Source organism: Magnolia sinica, chromosome 10 (assembly GCF_029962835.1).
Source record: "Magnolia sinica isolate HGM2019 chromosome 10, MsV1, whole genome shotgun sequence".
Classification (NCBI taxonomy): domain Eukaryota; kingdom Viridiplantae; phylum Streptophyta; class Magnoliopsida; order Magnoliales; family Magnoliaceae; genus Magnolia; species Magnolia sinica.
This window is the reverse complement of record NC_080582.1, coordinates 8635349-8650000: the sequence shown is the minus strand read 5'-3', so window position 1 is coordinate 8650000 and position 14652 is coordinate 8635349. Positions and strand designations below refer to the sequence as shown.

General features: G+C 40.9%; 2 protein-coding genes across 6 annotated transcripts in view; one reads left to right on the top strand and one right to left on the bottom strand.

Annotated features, from left to right (window-relative positions):
• The first annotated feature begins 2543 nt into the window (after positions 1-2543).
• Positions 2544-7138, top strand: LOC131257920 (E3 ubiquitin-protein ligase At1g63170-like). The gene is made up of 3 exons (XM_058258868.1): positions 2544-3709; positions 4212-4584; positions 6404-7138. Exons 1-3 carry the CDS (start codon positions 3351-3353, stop codon positions 6548-6550), a joined length of 879 nt encoding a protein of 292 aa, XP_058114851.1. The 5' UTR covers positions 2544-3350; the 3' UTR covers positions 6551-7138.
• An 805-nt stretch (positions 7139-7943) lies between these two features.
• LOC131257919 (ribonuclease E/G-like protein, chloroplastic) overlaps positions 7944-14652 on the bottom strand; it is a 29234-nt gene continuing 22525 nt past the window's right edge. For 3 of the 5 annotated variants that reach the window (XM_058258862.1, XM_058258866.1, XM_058258863.1), the window contains 5 exons: positions 13728-13800; positions 13416-13528; positions 11709-11828; positions 11204-11359; positions 7944-8956 (listed from right to left, as the gene is read on the bottom strand). In XM_058258862.1, coding sequence (XP_058114845.1) covers positions 8777-8956; positions 11204-11359; positions 11709-11828; positions 13416-13528; positions 13728-13800 — 642 coding nt within the window. In that variant the 3' untranslated portion in view covers positions 7944-8776. Of the gene's footprint in view, positions 8957-11203; positions 11360-11708; positions 11829-13415; positions 13529-13727; positions 13801-14652 lie in introns of those variants that run through there. The other 2 variants (XM_058258865.1, XM_058258867.1) reach the window with 2 other exon arrangements.

The window sequence follows — 14652 nt, the reverse complement described above, 5'->3', positions numbered from 1 at the left end:
AGCAGCTTCGATCTCACACGGGCATAGTTATTTCCACGTGTCATGCGAGTGCACTTTGGAAGCGTGCACCCAAATGAATGCATTAGCCTTGCAGCCGGCTGTATGCTCACTTAGAATGCAGGCCCTTTTCCTGGGAGAACGGATTGGCTACCCCCTGCCACCAGCCTGGTGGCTGATGGTCGGTGCTCTGTGGGCCCCACCATGATGCATCTGTTTCATCCATTCCGTTCATCCATTTTTACAGATCATTTTAGAGCCGGATCCCAAAAATGAGATGAATATAAATCTCAGGTGGACCATACCACAAGAAAACAATAGTGATTGGATATCCACCATTAAAATCCTCATAAGGCCCAATGTACTGTTTATTTTACATCCAATCTGTTGATCAGGTCATCCAGGCCCAGATGAAGGGGAAAAAATATCATCTTGATCCAAAACTTTTATGGCCCCCAAAAAGCTTTTAATGGCCGACGCTCATTCAACAATGTTTCCTATAATGTGGTCCATTTGAGATTGGAATATACCTCATTTTTAGTCTCATAAGTTAAAATGATCTGGAAAAATAGATGACGGAATGGATGAAAGAAATACATCATAGTGGGGCCCACAGAGCACCGACCACCAGCCAATAGCCATTCTGTTTCCTTTTCCTGGCAAGGTGTTTTTTTGCAGGATATCCGATCCATGTGAGCAGTGGGCCCCACAATGAAGATCACCTCGTACGAATCCAGGCCGATTATCTCTCCTGACAGGCCAATGAAATCAACGGGTGGCCAACGGTCTGGATCGGTGTATGGGTTTTGCCCACCCAATGAGCAGATCGGTACAATTTTCGAGATGGATGATCTTCATGGTAGGAGCAACAGATTATACGGCTAGGATGTCACTCCACCAGTGACACGTTTGGGGAAACCAGCAGGCGAATTTCCAGCAACCCCTGCAGCAGAAAAGCTCTGTATGACCCACCTTGATGTACATGCAACATCCACTCCGTCCATCACTTTCACCAGATCATGCTACGACGCCATACCAAAAATTAGACCTATCCAAAACTCAAGTGGGCCACACAAAATCGAACGGTGAGGATATTATCACACACCATTGGAGCCTTCTTGGGGCCCACCGTGATGTTTACATGCAATCCAACCCGTTCACACGTAGATTCACGATGAAGGGAAAATCCAAATGTGAGTCTGATCAGAAACTTCGGTGGGCCCTAATGATGTTTTAATAGTGGACATCCCCATCCTCACTTTTGCCTTTTCTGTGGCCCAAGGACCGAGTGGATTTACACACATCAGGGTGGGCCCCACCGAGCTATTTGTTGAAATAGTACACGTGGCATACGTGAATTAAAATTAAAACCACTAAATTGAGCAATCCACTGTATTGAAACTAAAGACCATTGGAAAAAAAATAAAATAAAATAAAATAAAGACCATTGGATAATTTTCATTTTGAACCGTCCAATAAATGTCCACTAATATGATAGTCATATAATCAAATAACCGTACACGTAGTTTGGACAATTTAGTTTGAAAATCTTTCATGTACTATTTCTAAGTAATTTATAAGTGCCAGCGTATCATCTGTCACTCTCTGCCTGAGTACCAAAGTCTCTCTCTCTCTCTCTCTCTCTCTATCAAGGGCAGGCATTTTGGTTATTTTGCGAAAAGTCAAGGCCGAAGTTGTGACAAGATAACGTAACCTCCGGTTTGAGTTAGGTAGCCCACCGTAGCTCTGAAATTTCATGATCTCCGTACCCGCCAAAATTCAAATTTAAAAAAAGGCAAAATGATACACATGCAAACAATGGAAAAATCCCTTGCATTTCCTCCCGAAAAGCTCTTTTGCTTTTATCCCAATCAAAGAGAGGGACTCTTCAACTGTACACGTGGCAAGTTGTAAGGCAATCCAGACCGTCCAAAACCTCTGAATTAATTGTTGATGGCGTTTTTAAAAAGAGTTACATAGATGAGATGATAGTAACGGTCTGATTTACCCTTAGAATTTGGACCCCTCATTATTTTTACTTTTACCATCCATTTGATGACCATTGTTTCGATGGTTAGGAATTCTTGATCGGTTTGAAGTTATAGATAACCAGTCCATCCATGATGTGCCCCACAATTTGGATGGTGTGGATGGAGAGACAGAGAGAGAGAGAGAGAGAGAGAGAGAGAGAGAGAGAGACCATCCATTTGATAACCATCAATTTGATGGTTAGGATTTCTTGATCAGTGTGAAGTTAGAGATATGCTCCATCCACAATATGACCCACAATTTGGATGGTATGGATGGATGGATGGATAGAGAGAGATAGAGAATCCATTTAATTATATCAATTCGATGGTTAGGATTTCTTGATCAGTGTGAAGTTATTAGGTATATGCTACATCCACGATGTGCCCCCACAATTTGGATGGTATAGATTGAGAGAGAGAGAGAGAGAGAGAGAGAGAGTGAGTGATTACCTCTTTTATCTTATCGTCTTGCTTATTGATTAAACAAATGAAATGGAAGTTAGGCCAACGGTTGTAGTTCCTTCGATTCGCTTGGAACTGAAGCAAAGCTGTTAGATTTATGGTCGCCATCTAAACCCAACTCCACCTTCCTCTCTCTCTCTATTTCTCTTCAAAACCATCTACTTCATCCACCAACTTGGTATTAGTAGCAACCGAGGAATTTCGATCATAACCCATTTCCTGTTTCCATCTGAAAAATCCATCTAGCAATTCGTTCCCTTCTTTCTACTCCAGAACTCGAGCTTTTTTTGTAAATTTAGATTTTCTGTTTCTTGCGTGAATGGCTGATGACTCTACTTGTGCCCGGCTTTCATCGAACAGGTCGGTTTGATGATTCAATCTTATGATTTCTGTCCGAAGATGGAGAATTCAGCAAATTCGAATTCTGGGTTTTTTACAATTCTGATCCTGCGGTCCACCTGATGATTCAATTGTATGATTTCTATCCAAAAGTTGCTTTCTAATTTCAGGTTTTCATTCCACCTTCTATGCTCTTTTGAATCTCTTTGAGCAGTGTTTCATGTAGAGTTGAATACCTCTGCAATTCAATCCGTCCTCTGTAATTCTGCGGGCAGCTTCTGAGCTGTTGGATGTCGATCCAACGGCCCATTTTCAATCACACCCATGTTTGAGAATTGAATCAATTCAAACCTCAAACACCCCCTGTTTCATCCAATGAATACCCGTTAATTCTTTCCGCCCGAGTCGTTGTCTAATTCAAGTATTCCAGTCTCACACTCATCGCCATCCCTATCCAACGAAGAAGATCTAACCGTAGGTAGCCGAAACGGGCAGCCCCGATCCCTGCCATTGTCGTTCTTGATGAGGACAGTGATGAGAATTTCTAGAGCAAAATGGTTCAGCTTCTTGAGGCGTGTCTTCCACTACCAGAACGGATTGAGATCCGATCTGGGTTCGAATCCTTTCAATTCCGCAGCTTGGTTGGCAATGGAATTCGTCATCTTGATAGTCCAGATAGCTGCCATAACTGTCACCTTGGTGATCTCTAGCAAGGAGAATCCTGTTTGGCCTTTGAGGATTTGGGTTGCTGGATATTATCTTGGAAGCATTCTCAGTCTCCCCCTTTTGTTTTGGCGGTATCGACATCCACATGCGAGGAGCCAAGGCAATGGAATCAGCTATGCCGCTGACGTCGAGCAACAGAGCAATGAGGAATCCAGGTACTGTAAAATGCTTGAGCTGAGATAGATTATTAGTAGGCTGAGAGAAAAAAGTTGTTAATCTATCAGATGATGGGGGTAGTTGGATGCCTCATTTCTGGTAGTTTTCCAATCCTTGGTGGGACCACCAGATGAATGATCTTGATCATTGAAAGGTGGGACCCACATGTGGAATACAGGATGATTGAAATGAGGGTAGTTTGGCCAGTATAAGAAAACTGAAAAAGATACAGAACCTGTGAGGGATATTCATGATCAAGGACATTCATCAGGTGGGCCATGTGTACCTTTGGTCAATTCCCTTAAGGTGGGGCCCACCTGGTGAATGTTCCAGATCTTGCACATGTGCCAACAACCTTCTGATGTCTTTTTTTTATAGGCAAAGTGCACCCATGTCTGTCTTTATGGATTTCTAAAATCCCATTTTGAAATGTGTTTCGATTCCGCGTTCATACTCAGACGGTGGGAAAGGAGTTTTTCCTGATCAATCTCTAATCTGTAGCAGGAGTTCACACCTGATGAACAAATCTCGGACGTTCCTTGAGCTGTTCTTCGCGATGTGGTTCGTGATGGGCAATGTCTGGATCTTCGATTCGAGACATGGGACCTTCGATCAAGCACCTATGCTGCATGTGCTCTGCATTACCTTGCTTGTATGGAATGCAATCACCTACTCCTTCCCTTTCCTGCTGTTTCTGTTGCTGTGCTGTTGTGTGCCGTTGATCAGCAACTTGATTGGATACAACATGAACATGGGGTCCGTCGAGCGGGGCGCATCCGACGATCAGATCTCACAGCTGCCCAAATGGAAATTCAAAGAGGTTGATGCTGGCAACGGTGGTGATTGCAATCCTGCCAATGCAAGTGAAAACTCAGTGAGTTCTCTCTCTTATACCTAGGCTCTAGTTCATTGCCATTCATGGTTTTAAGACTCGGACGAGTCGTATACAAATCATCCGAGTCGACTCGGACTCGGAACCAAGCTGGTTCGAGTCATGACTTGACTCGAGACTGGATGAGTCGGTGGGAGTTGCCAAGTCTTTTAAATGGTGGTGACTCATCCACACCATTCAATTTGTGGGGCATAACATATCTTTGTAACCATACTGATAATGCAATCCTAACCATCCAATTGATGGTTGTCCAATGGATGGCTAAAAGTAAATTAGTAAGTGATCCAAATTCCAAGGGCAAATAGGTCAGCTATTTGGATGATCTGGATTTCCGTAGATACGGTTGAAATTCAACACGAATTATATGATGCATGGCCCACATCTTTACAAATCGACAAGTGAAGCCCATGGTTCAGTAATCTAGACCATTGGTCCGTTGCGTCCACCAGTATGGATGGACCAGTCCATAAAAACCTCCCAGATAGGAAGATACCAGCGACCAATCTTGGGTTTTTTTTTTTTTTTCCAATTGAATGCGGACCATTCTCAACCGTCTATCTCTAGGAGACAAATCCAAACGTTGAGATTGCTCCATCGAGGAGATTTTTTATAGTTAACGGTGATGTGAAACATAACAATGGTCTCGATTACTAATCAATGGGCCCCACTCGTCAGAATGAGAAACCAGCGTAGATGTGGGCAGTAGTAGGTGGGCCACCTACATGAAATCAGGCCCACCCAAACATCCAATGGGCAAAAGTTCCTTAATTGGACAGTCAGGATAGAACTCGGCAGGATTGACCCGATTCGATTTTCAACGTCCCTGGGTGAGACCCAGTGATGAACAGTTAGGATAGTGGACCCTGCAAGCGTGCTCTTAGAGACCAAATTTCCTGCATAGCAAACATCCATCCATCATGCCCCAGTGGGGTGTTATTTGATACTCGGACAGAGTATGACGCTTGATACGCAGGCACTAAGAAATTGTACATTCTGATTCGTGGACACTTGTTTGTTGAAATAGGACGATTGGAACTTTTCCATTTTTAACCGTATTATAATCTCCACCAATCCTATCGTGAGAAGTTAGGTGGGCCACACAAAAATCGGATCATTTGTGGGGCCGACCATGCACATGCCTTATAGTCCGTTCATAAGCACACGCCATGAGAATGAAGGGACGCCTCCAAAAAATCAAACCGATCCAAAACACAGGTGGGCCACACCACTTGAATTTTGAGGTTTGGGAAAGGTTCACGCATTGTTTGTTTTGGGTGGCCCACCTGATCAGGCATCCATCTCTATGGCAGATGACAGCCAACGCATGATTTGGAGGCCATACAAACATCATACTGGGCCCACAAACATCTCAACCATATGTTTAAGTTATTATAAATCCACTCTATTGAATCACTCCCTTGGCTTGTTTATTCATTGGATTGTATCATCTGATCACTGTGGTTTTTGTACAGTAGCCCATAAAATATGTAATGGACTTAATAGACGGTCCAGATCGATTGATTGGAGTGTCCAAGTAACCAGATGCAGCTCTATAATTAATATTCAATGGAGCATTTTTGTCCTAAATGATACAGCAAATGTGAAGAGATGAGAGTAATCTAGACCGTTGTTCTGATCTGTCCCCCTATGGATGGGCCACACACCCAATCCAACTTTTAACCTTGTTTATAACAGATTAAAACAAAATAAAAAATTAAAAAAAACTGACTGTTTTTTTTTTCCTTTCCTTTATTTCTTTTTACTTCTGTTTATTAATCATCTGTTGTTTGGAATGAAACAGGAATGCTGCATTTGTTTGGCCAAATACAAAGACAAGGAAGAGCTAAGGCAATTGCCATGTTCCCATCTGTTTCATCTAAGATGTGTTGATCAATGGCTGAGAATAATCTCTTGCTGTCCTCTTTGCAAAAAAGAACTAGAGAAATGACAGACAAGAGAGGTGCATTTTCTTTTTCTTTTTTTCTTTTCTTTTTTCTATATTATTATTTTTTTAACCTTTGGTTGTCAATATGTAAGTATTTCCACAGCTGTTGGGTTTGTAATACTACTCATCCACCAATGTATAGTTTGCTGATAAGTGGGATTTCTTGCATGTAGGGTCCATCTTTTGATGATCCAAACCATTGATATGCAAGGCCTCACCTAAGATTGGGGATGGGTTGGAAACCTCTCAGATTGAAAAATCATATCCCTTATTTGGCCTACATGGACCTTTGGTGGACCATCACTGCATATCTTCTCTGGACAGTTTGTGATTTTTTAATCTGGGAGGTTTATGGGGCAAACCCTATCCATGGTGAGGCCATGATACAACTGATTTGGACCGTCAAACAATGGGCCCCACATGCATGAAATCCTACCTTTCATCAAACAGCACCTACTGGTTGCAAAATACTTGTACAGATTTCAATTTCATAATGTGTACCTAAAGAGAGTTCTTACCTTTGGTTGTCAACATGTTTTTTCCACACAAGACCTCGAGAAATAATATGGTGAAGAATTGAAATTTATTGTATTTCTATTATAAGTATAACAGATATTGCATATACACAGTACTCTGATGGTCAGCTAATCCAGACCATTGATCAGATGGGTTACGGCGGTTGGGGATTGTGGACACCCTATCTGTGGCCTTCTTTTTACAGGCTGGTTTTATTTCCTTATTCTTAACCATCTATCCTTTCGACCACTGACTGAAGGTTGGGATCTTCCAATATTGGAGATTTACTGGGGCATATCAGATCAATGGTCTGGATCAATGAATAATGAATTTGCTTGTACAGACTTTGCGCACTTTAGCACCATACATCGATGCATCAGCACCCAAACATTAGATAGAGGTTGCTATGGTACATCTGCAATGCATTGTCATAGGATACAATAGCCATTAGATCTGGAGTCACGTCTCAATGATTCAAGCCATTTATAAGATAGGCCTCGGTTTGAATGGGAGGGTAACCAAAAGAAATCTCAGATTGGAATATTTCAACCCTTTGATCATTTTGAAATCATTTCCTTTGATTAAGGATTGTTTCCTTAACCTATTGTATTGTTGGCCACTGATTGTTGGTTTAGGATCTTCCAATCTTGAGGTTTTTGAGGTAGATACCATTGGCTACGTATGTCATCAGATCAAATGGTTTTCATGGCCAAGATCCAATGGCTGTCCTGACATATCCAATAACAATGAGACGAGATGTGCTGTAGCATACCTCATACATGCTATCATATCATCATCATACCTGATCTTATCCAGCAGATGCTTTTGTACTGCGAAATGCAGTGGGGCCTGCTTGTGTTTGTACCTGTGCTCAAGGAACAAAATCCAAAACATCTAAGATGTGATTACAAGGCTGATAAATTATAGTATTTGGATTACAATAAATTGAAATAATGAAAGAAAAAAAAAAACATGTTTGAATGCCAGAAATGCATTCTAAAATTCCAATTACAGATGCTCTTTATACACAGTGAGTTGCTGACAATGTGACTTCCACTGGATATGACAGTCATAAAAGATCCAGAGCCAATTATCAGGTAATGATGCGACAGGACATGAAGTGTCCTAACGCACCCACTCAGTGCAGTTGTGCTATGGATCAGTGATGATCCAAGCCGTTGATATGATGGGCCACACTGTATGTAGGATGCCCTAAAATGTTTCCTGATCACGAGACCAGATCCATTCACTCCTTGAACTTTTTTTGTGGCCTGTTCTTGTATTGCTAATCTTTTTTAGCGCCACTGACCAAAGGGGTTAAGATCTTGCTGTTGTGGAGATTTTTAGGCAGTTCCATGTCTGCTGTGGGACCCTCGAATTGATGTCTGGATCTCTGAACCATGTGCTCCACCTGCACAGAATGGGGATATTGGGACACTGTTCAAGTCCTGATGCATCACAGCCTGATAATTACTCCCAAGTTTACAAATTATGCAACTTCTAATTCAAAAAATGCAATCTTAAAAAGGAAAAAATGTCTACAGAAAACAAAATTGCAGAAGCGGGCCATGAGAGTAACTCAAGAAAAAACTGCACAAAGGCAAGAAACAGCATGTCAGGTAAGCCAGGCCAAGTGGAGTAAATGCCATTGCCAACCGAAGGCAGACCTGTACAGTTGAAACCGGGCCATGCAATCCAATGGCTTACCAAACTTCATTTCCGACTACCCTTCCATTTCTTGACTGGGAACACCATCAATTTACTGGATGGAATGTATGACCTGCCCTCTGTGGGCCGTAATCTTGATATAGCGACTTGCTGCTGATCACTGTTTGCCTTGTCGTCTGTAAATGGCTTCACCTCGAACACACCTCGGGCTAAACCTCTGGCAACCTGGTTTGAGAAGCTTCATGAAATAAGTTTTCCATTCCTAAGATGGGCCAATCTCAAATCCGGCTATTTAACTAACAAGCCAAAACCAAAAAAGCAAGCATTGAAGTAGTGTGAATGTACATAGGGCCCATGTGGATGTACCCTCCAAAGGTGAGTTTGAAGCTTAAACACCATTTGATCCAAACAGCAGTTGATGACATGCATTTGGATGCACTTTGAAAATGCACGTCTCATCTTCCACAAAACAAAATAGGCGCTAAAACACCAACTAAGACTCGACTGAAAAAGCAGGCTCAAAATCCCTCTTTTTTGGAAAATCCTCTTTGAGCCAGTGCGTCCAAACAGGACCGTATAGTGTTTCGCTTGCCAAAAGTAGGCCATAGTCAACTCATCAGCTTGGTCACCATCATTATTTTTGAATAAGTGCGATCCACCTAATGAGTTTGCCAGCCTGATTTTTTTCAGCCAGATTATCTCAAATGGGGGGTGAGGATTGTATTCATGGGCTTAGCAAAGCAAGCATACAAATACATGTGAAAATAGGTACATGCATCACGCATGTATGTCTGGCTTCCTACCACATGACCTTTGACTAAAAATTTACATAATCGAACATGCAAGGAAATGGGGAATTGAGGAATCTTTACGCAACTGAAGTATGTAGTTTTCAGATTGACAATAATGCACTTCTATTTAAATATTTGTAGATGTGTCGAACACATTTTTTTATTTTTTTTTGTAAAACAAACTAGTTTCACAACTTCCTTGATTGGAATATCTATATACTGTATCTATTTACCATTTACAGCCTTGATAAGACCACAACAGGTATGAGGAAGCTCATGTACATGCCACCATATGTACCAGCCAGCCTTGCACATAGGTATGAGATCCAATCCATCCATCATGAGGGTCCCACTATGTTGATGCCCTGGCCCATGAATCAGGTTGGTCCACCCATCAGGTGGGCTACAGTTCATAAAACAAAAGTACAGCTGAAAAGAAAAACTTGGTCGAAGGTTTCTGATTCATTTACCTATTTCTAAATCGTGTAGCAGCCTGATTCTTGGGTGAGACCCACCTGATGGATGGCTTGGATATTGCACCTGCCTTACAGAGTGGCATGCTTGTGGATGGTGTTTCGCACATGCATGTATGGGCTTAGCAAACAACTATTGTTTACGTTGCTTTATTATTATCTTGAATTTTTATATCTTATACTTAAGAGAACATTTAGTTATGTGATAAATGAGCATTTTGGAAATTATTACATAAATGGATTTGTTACTGATTAGTCTTTCAGGGGATCTTGTGCTTAAGACCCCATATGCCTTCATCTCACATTGACATAATCCACGACAAAGTTACATTTTACATTTTTTACAAGTTTTCATGGGATGATTTTTCTTTAGTAGTTACTAACCGCCTCTTGTTTTTCGTTCCCTAATCTGCATCAGCCATTGATATTCGTGCATCTACATTTTAAAGAGATCACTTGCAGCAAAAGCAATGTCATATGGTTTTTCTATGCATGCGGACATCTAAACTGTGCACCAGGAGGGCCCCACAGTCTAGATGACCTGGCCCGAAAATAGGCATGTCCACTCATCCAGTGATCCACATGTGTAAATTGAATATGGACAATTGGAAATGCTTTAACTAACCATTGTTTCCATACATGGGATGGCTCAGAACCTGTGGCCGGCTCTGTTTTCCAGTGAGTTCATCTACACATCCCACATGGCCCGAATGTGACCAATACATGTCAGGCTGACAAGTGTGGCTGCATGTAGAGGTGCACGAGGGCGCAATGAAGATCTCTAAGTTGATACCTAGTTCGAATAAAGGAAAAGTCAATTTGACTCGATGTCTAGCCTGATCAGGTTAACAAGAAGACTTGACCAAGTCTTTCACTTGACTCAACTTGGTATTTAACAATAAAATAAAATACTAATCAATATTTAAAATACTTGGAATAAACAAAGCAGCTGACAGTGTATTGGTTATGGCATAAGTTTCACGTCTCAGAATCTAAATAACTTTCATAAAGAAAACGATCGGCCTGCCAATCGGCCCATGTTTTCATTTAACCATGTGATTCCATATGAGTATCCACAAGTCAGGTCAGGTTGACCAAGCCACTGAAATGACTCAACACAAAATCTCATTGGACCAAATTGAATCAGCTGAGTTTCAAGTCACCTAGTTTTAGAACTATGAGTTGGAAGGGTGTTTATGCAATGGCACCTTTAGAAGAATCCAGACTTTGAGAGAACTACTCAAGACCGCTAGTTTCGTCCTCTTCCCTAAAGTCAAATAGTTGCACATGTGACGGTCCACCCTCAGCATGATCCTCGGCCATGATTTTGCATTTTCTGGATCCGCCTTCTGGTTCGATATAGCCTGAAATATACAAGGAAACAATGATTAAATACCATACCTGTGAAAAATACACAAGAAAAGCCATAACTAAGTATATTGATGGCCCTACTAAACATCATTCTCTAATTCCAATAACGGAAAGTGCTAAAAATAAAGGAAGTTTGGATATGTGAATTCTCACTAAGAGAACAAGTATTGTCATGAGAGAAGAAGTCAATGACCTTGGAATATGCAATTTTCAGATAAAGCTTCTCCATACTAAAATATCTAGCTTGGTCAAATCATTTATGGCTACTTAAAATATAGCTTTTAACATATCTTGGCACCACATAGATGTTACTGTGATGATATGCACAAATATCATGCTTACAAGCAATCGGCAAATTTCATGCTCAATTTTTGAAAATGATGTCTCTAAAGCTTCGACTCGCCCTGTAGCATGACAGCAACCGCATGGTTCACTAATCATAAATGAGACACTTGGACGAACCTGTACAAAAGATGCCACTTATCAGTAAGGTTGTATATGAACTGCAAAGAGAAATTATTGCTATGACATGAGCAACATGTTGGATGGGTCAGATGTCATGCACACATGTATGTATCAAGGTTGACTGCCTCACCAAGTCAAGAGAGAGCCTTTTCCTATTAAATCAATTCATTTTGATCAAGGATAGCTTCAGTGCATTTTAATGGCCTTCGTAGAGAGACAGCCTCATTTTCATCTAGGACACCTTGAGTGCTTTTAAACAACCTTCGCAGTTATTTTTTAGAGGGTTGGGGGGAGTTTTGCACGAGGGAAAGTAGACTTGGATGGTTTGGTCATGTGCAATGGAAACCAAGAACTGCACCGTTAAGAGTGAGTTGGTACAAGTTGAAGAATCTAAAGGATAAGGGGAAGGTTCAAAAGGACGTGGATGAAGATAATTAGAAAGGCTTGATGACCTATGGTCTACCTAAGGTTATGGCCCTTGATAGAGTGGAATGGTGGAAAATGATTCATGTAGCCGACCCCAATTAATTGGTATAAGGCTTAGATGATGACAGTAAAATTATTTAATTGGAAAAAAAGAATGGGACTGGTCCGAGTCGCCCCACCTGAGTCAAGTTTTATGGGCCACTCGATTCAAGTCCCAGTCCTGAGTTTGACAACCTTGGTATGTACATATGTATATATGTATAGCCCAAATAGATGATGGGAAAAGGTTGTGACGATGACGATGATGATTATGAGGAATTCTACAACCCTCAACCAGGATGCGCATCTAAGTGAATCCCATGGTTCAGAAATCTAAATCTCGATCTGATGAGGCCCATCATGGATGGACCACGCCTAAAAAATCTCCCAGATTAGATGATCCTAGCCATCCCAATCTGGGGCTTTTCAGTTGAATGAGTATCATTGATTTCCTTAACCATCCATTAGAAGACAATAATTAAAGGCTTAGGATTGTCCCATCCAGGAAACTTTCAGGGCATGATCTGTCCATTTTGGAGCCATCAGATCAGTGATCTGGGTCACTTAACCATGGGACCCATTTATACAACTACAAACTGAATACCCTGGCACACTACAACATATCCTCAGGTCGTCAACCATATACTTCCCAAACATGTACTGGGGAATTTCTCAACAGTTACAATGCATGTTAACAACTTAACAAGCTTATCTTTAAGGAAACATTAATAGAACACCATCAAAGAGCATACTCATTGATCTGAACCATCCAATCGATGGGTCACCTCATAGATCAACCATATTCCAAAAATAAGACCAAATAAAATGTCCTCAAGATTTGATGAATCACCTACTTTCTGCTGCACATTGCAGTTTATCGGTTGTATGGTCAGGCTATCATTCTACAATTGACTCATTTTCAAGATATGATTGATTCAAGTTTGGGGTTGCGGCCAATCCAAGGGTACCACATTGAGCGGTCAGTTATGATGAGCACACTACCTGAATTTTTTATGCTAAAGATGAGCCAGTTAACTTGCAGTTTTTTATGCAAGGAGATCCATCAATTTCTTACTATTGTAGAACAATTCTAAGATAATTCATTTGTGAGAAGCATACCCTCTTTCTGGTTATTTCCATCAGTCCATGCCTGGATAATTCAGAAACTTTCACTATTGATCGATCTCTCTCAACAGCCTTCTTGATTTCTTCATAGACTAACCTTTTATTTGCTGGAAAAGAAATATGAAATCAGAGGAAACTCGTCAATGATAGTTTATATGCCTCAGGTTTTTTTAAAAAATAAAAATAAAATCAGAAAGCATGTCATTTCTTCCGCAGAACCTATTTATGTAATCATAACAATGGTAACAAAAACAAAATCGAGAGCAAAATGAATCCATGTTGTTCAATAGAGACTTCTTCACTTACAGTCATCAACCATGTCGATAAAATCTACCACGATAATGCCACCAATATCCCTGAGCCGTAACTCCCTTGCAATCTGAAACAGTGGTTTCTATTTCAGTAAGCTTTTTTCTAACAACCACTGCTAGAACCTCAAATGAAACATGAAATAGCATGTAAAGAAGCTGAAAAACAACCTCTGATATTAAGCTGGAAGAAGCACTCAAAAACCATATAAATAGTAAACTTTCAACAACCATCACATGGGCACTGAAATAGTTCTTGCATTGATAATGATTTTGGTAAGTGATCCCACCAAATGACTTTTTTAATCAAATCATACCACAACATTTTCTACAATGAATGATTAGTACATAGTTATGGATCCAACTAAATGATAACATGGATTTTGGAAAGATGACAAAAGCTTTATTAAAACAACCAAATTATAAGGGTGAGGACGTCCCAACTATGAGTGACTCCCATCTCTAATGAGGCTAGTAGTGACCTCACTGGCCTCACTCAGGACATGACCATTCAACAGTCAAACCAGACAACAGAAATTTAATCTCTAACACAATTAGCAGCCTTCCAAGGGCCTGATCCATCCTCCCTGACCCAGTGACTGGACATCTTTTTCTTAGCGGTAACGATGGACTTACTAAGACAGGAAAAAAGGAAAGGAGGAGATAGGGAGGAGCCATCCCATGCTCCCCCCATCCACTTACATCATGTTAACCCAATCACCCATCAATCTTCCATCCTCCTGTCTGCAAAATATTTGTGGCATATTGCCAAAAATAACTCTATTCTTAGCCTTTGTGAATATAGTGTTGGTGGTAGCCAATATACCATGAACATATGATTGTTTCACTCTTCCCAAATCAACCACAAAATAGCCAGAAAGGAAAGGTACCAAAAATTTTCTTTTATCGGAGAAGGCCCGAAT

Bases quoted from the DNA above. Each gene is read 5' to 3' on its own strand.
- LOC131257920 (XM_058258868.1), top strand. From the start codon at position 3,351: ATGAGGACAGTGATGAGAATTTCTAGAGCAAAATGGTTCAGCTTCTTG. The intron at 3,710-4,211 runs GTACTGTAAAAT...TCTAATCTGTAG, and splicing joins CAGAGCAATGAGGAATCCAG to CAGGAGTTCACACCTGATGA. The intron at 4,585-6,403 runs GTGAGTTCTCTC...GGAATGAAACAG, and splicing joins CCAATGCAAGTGAAAACTCA to GAATGCTGCATTTGTTTGGC.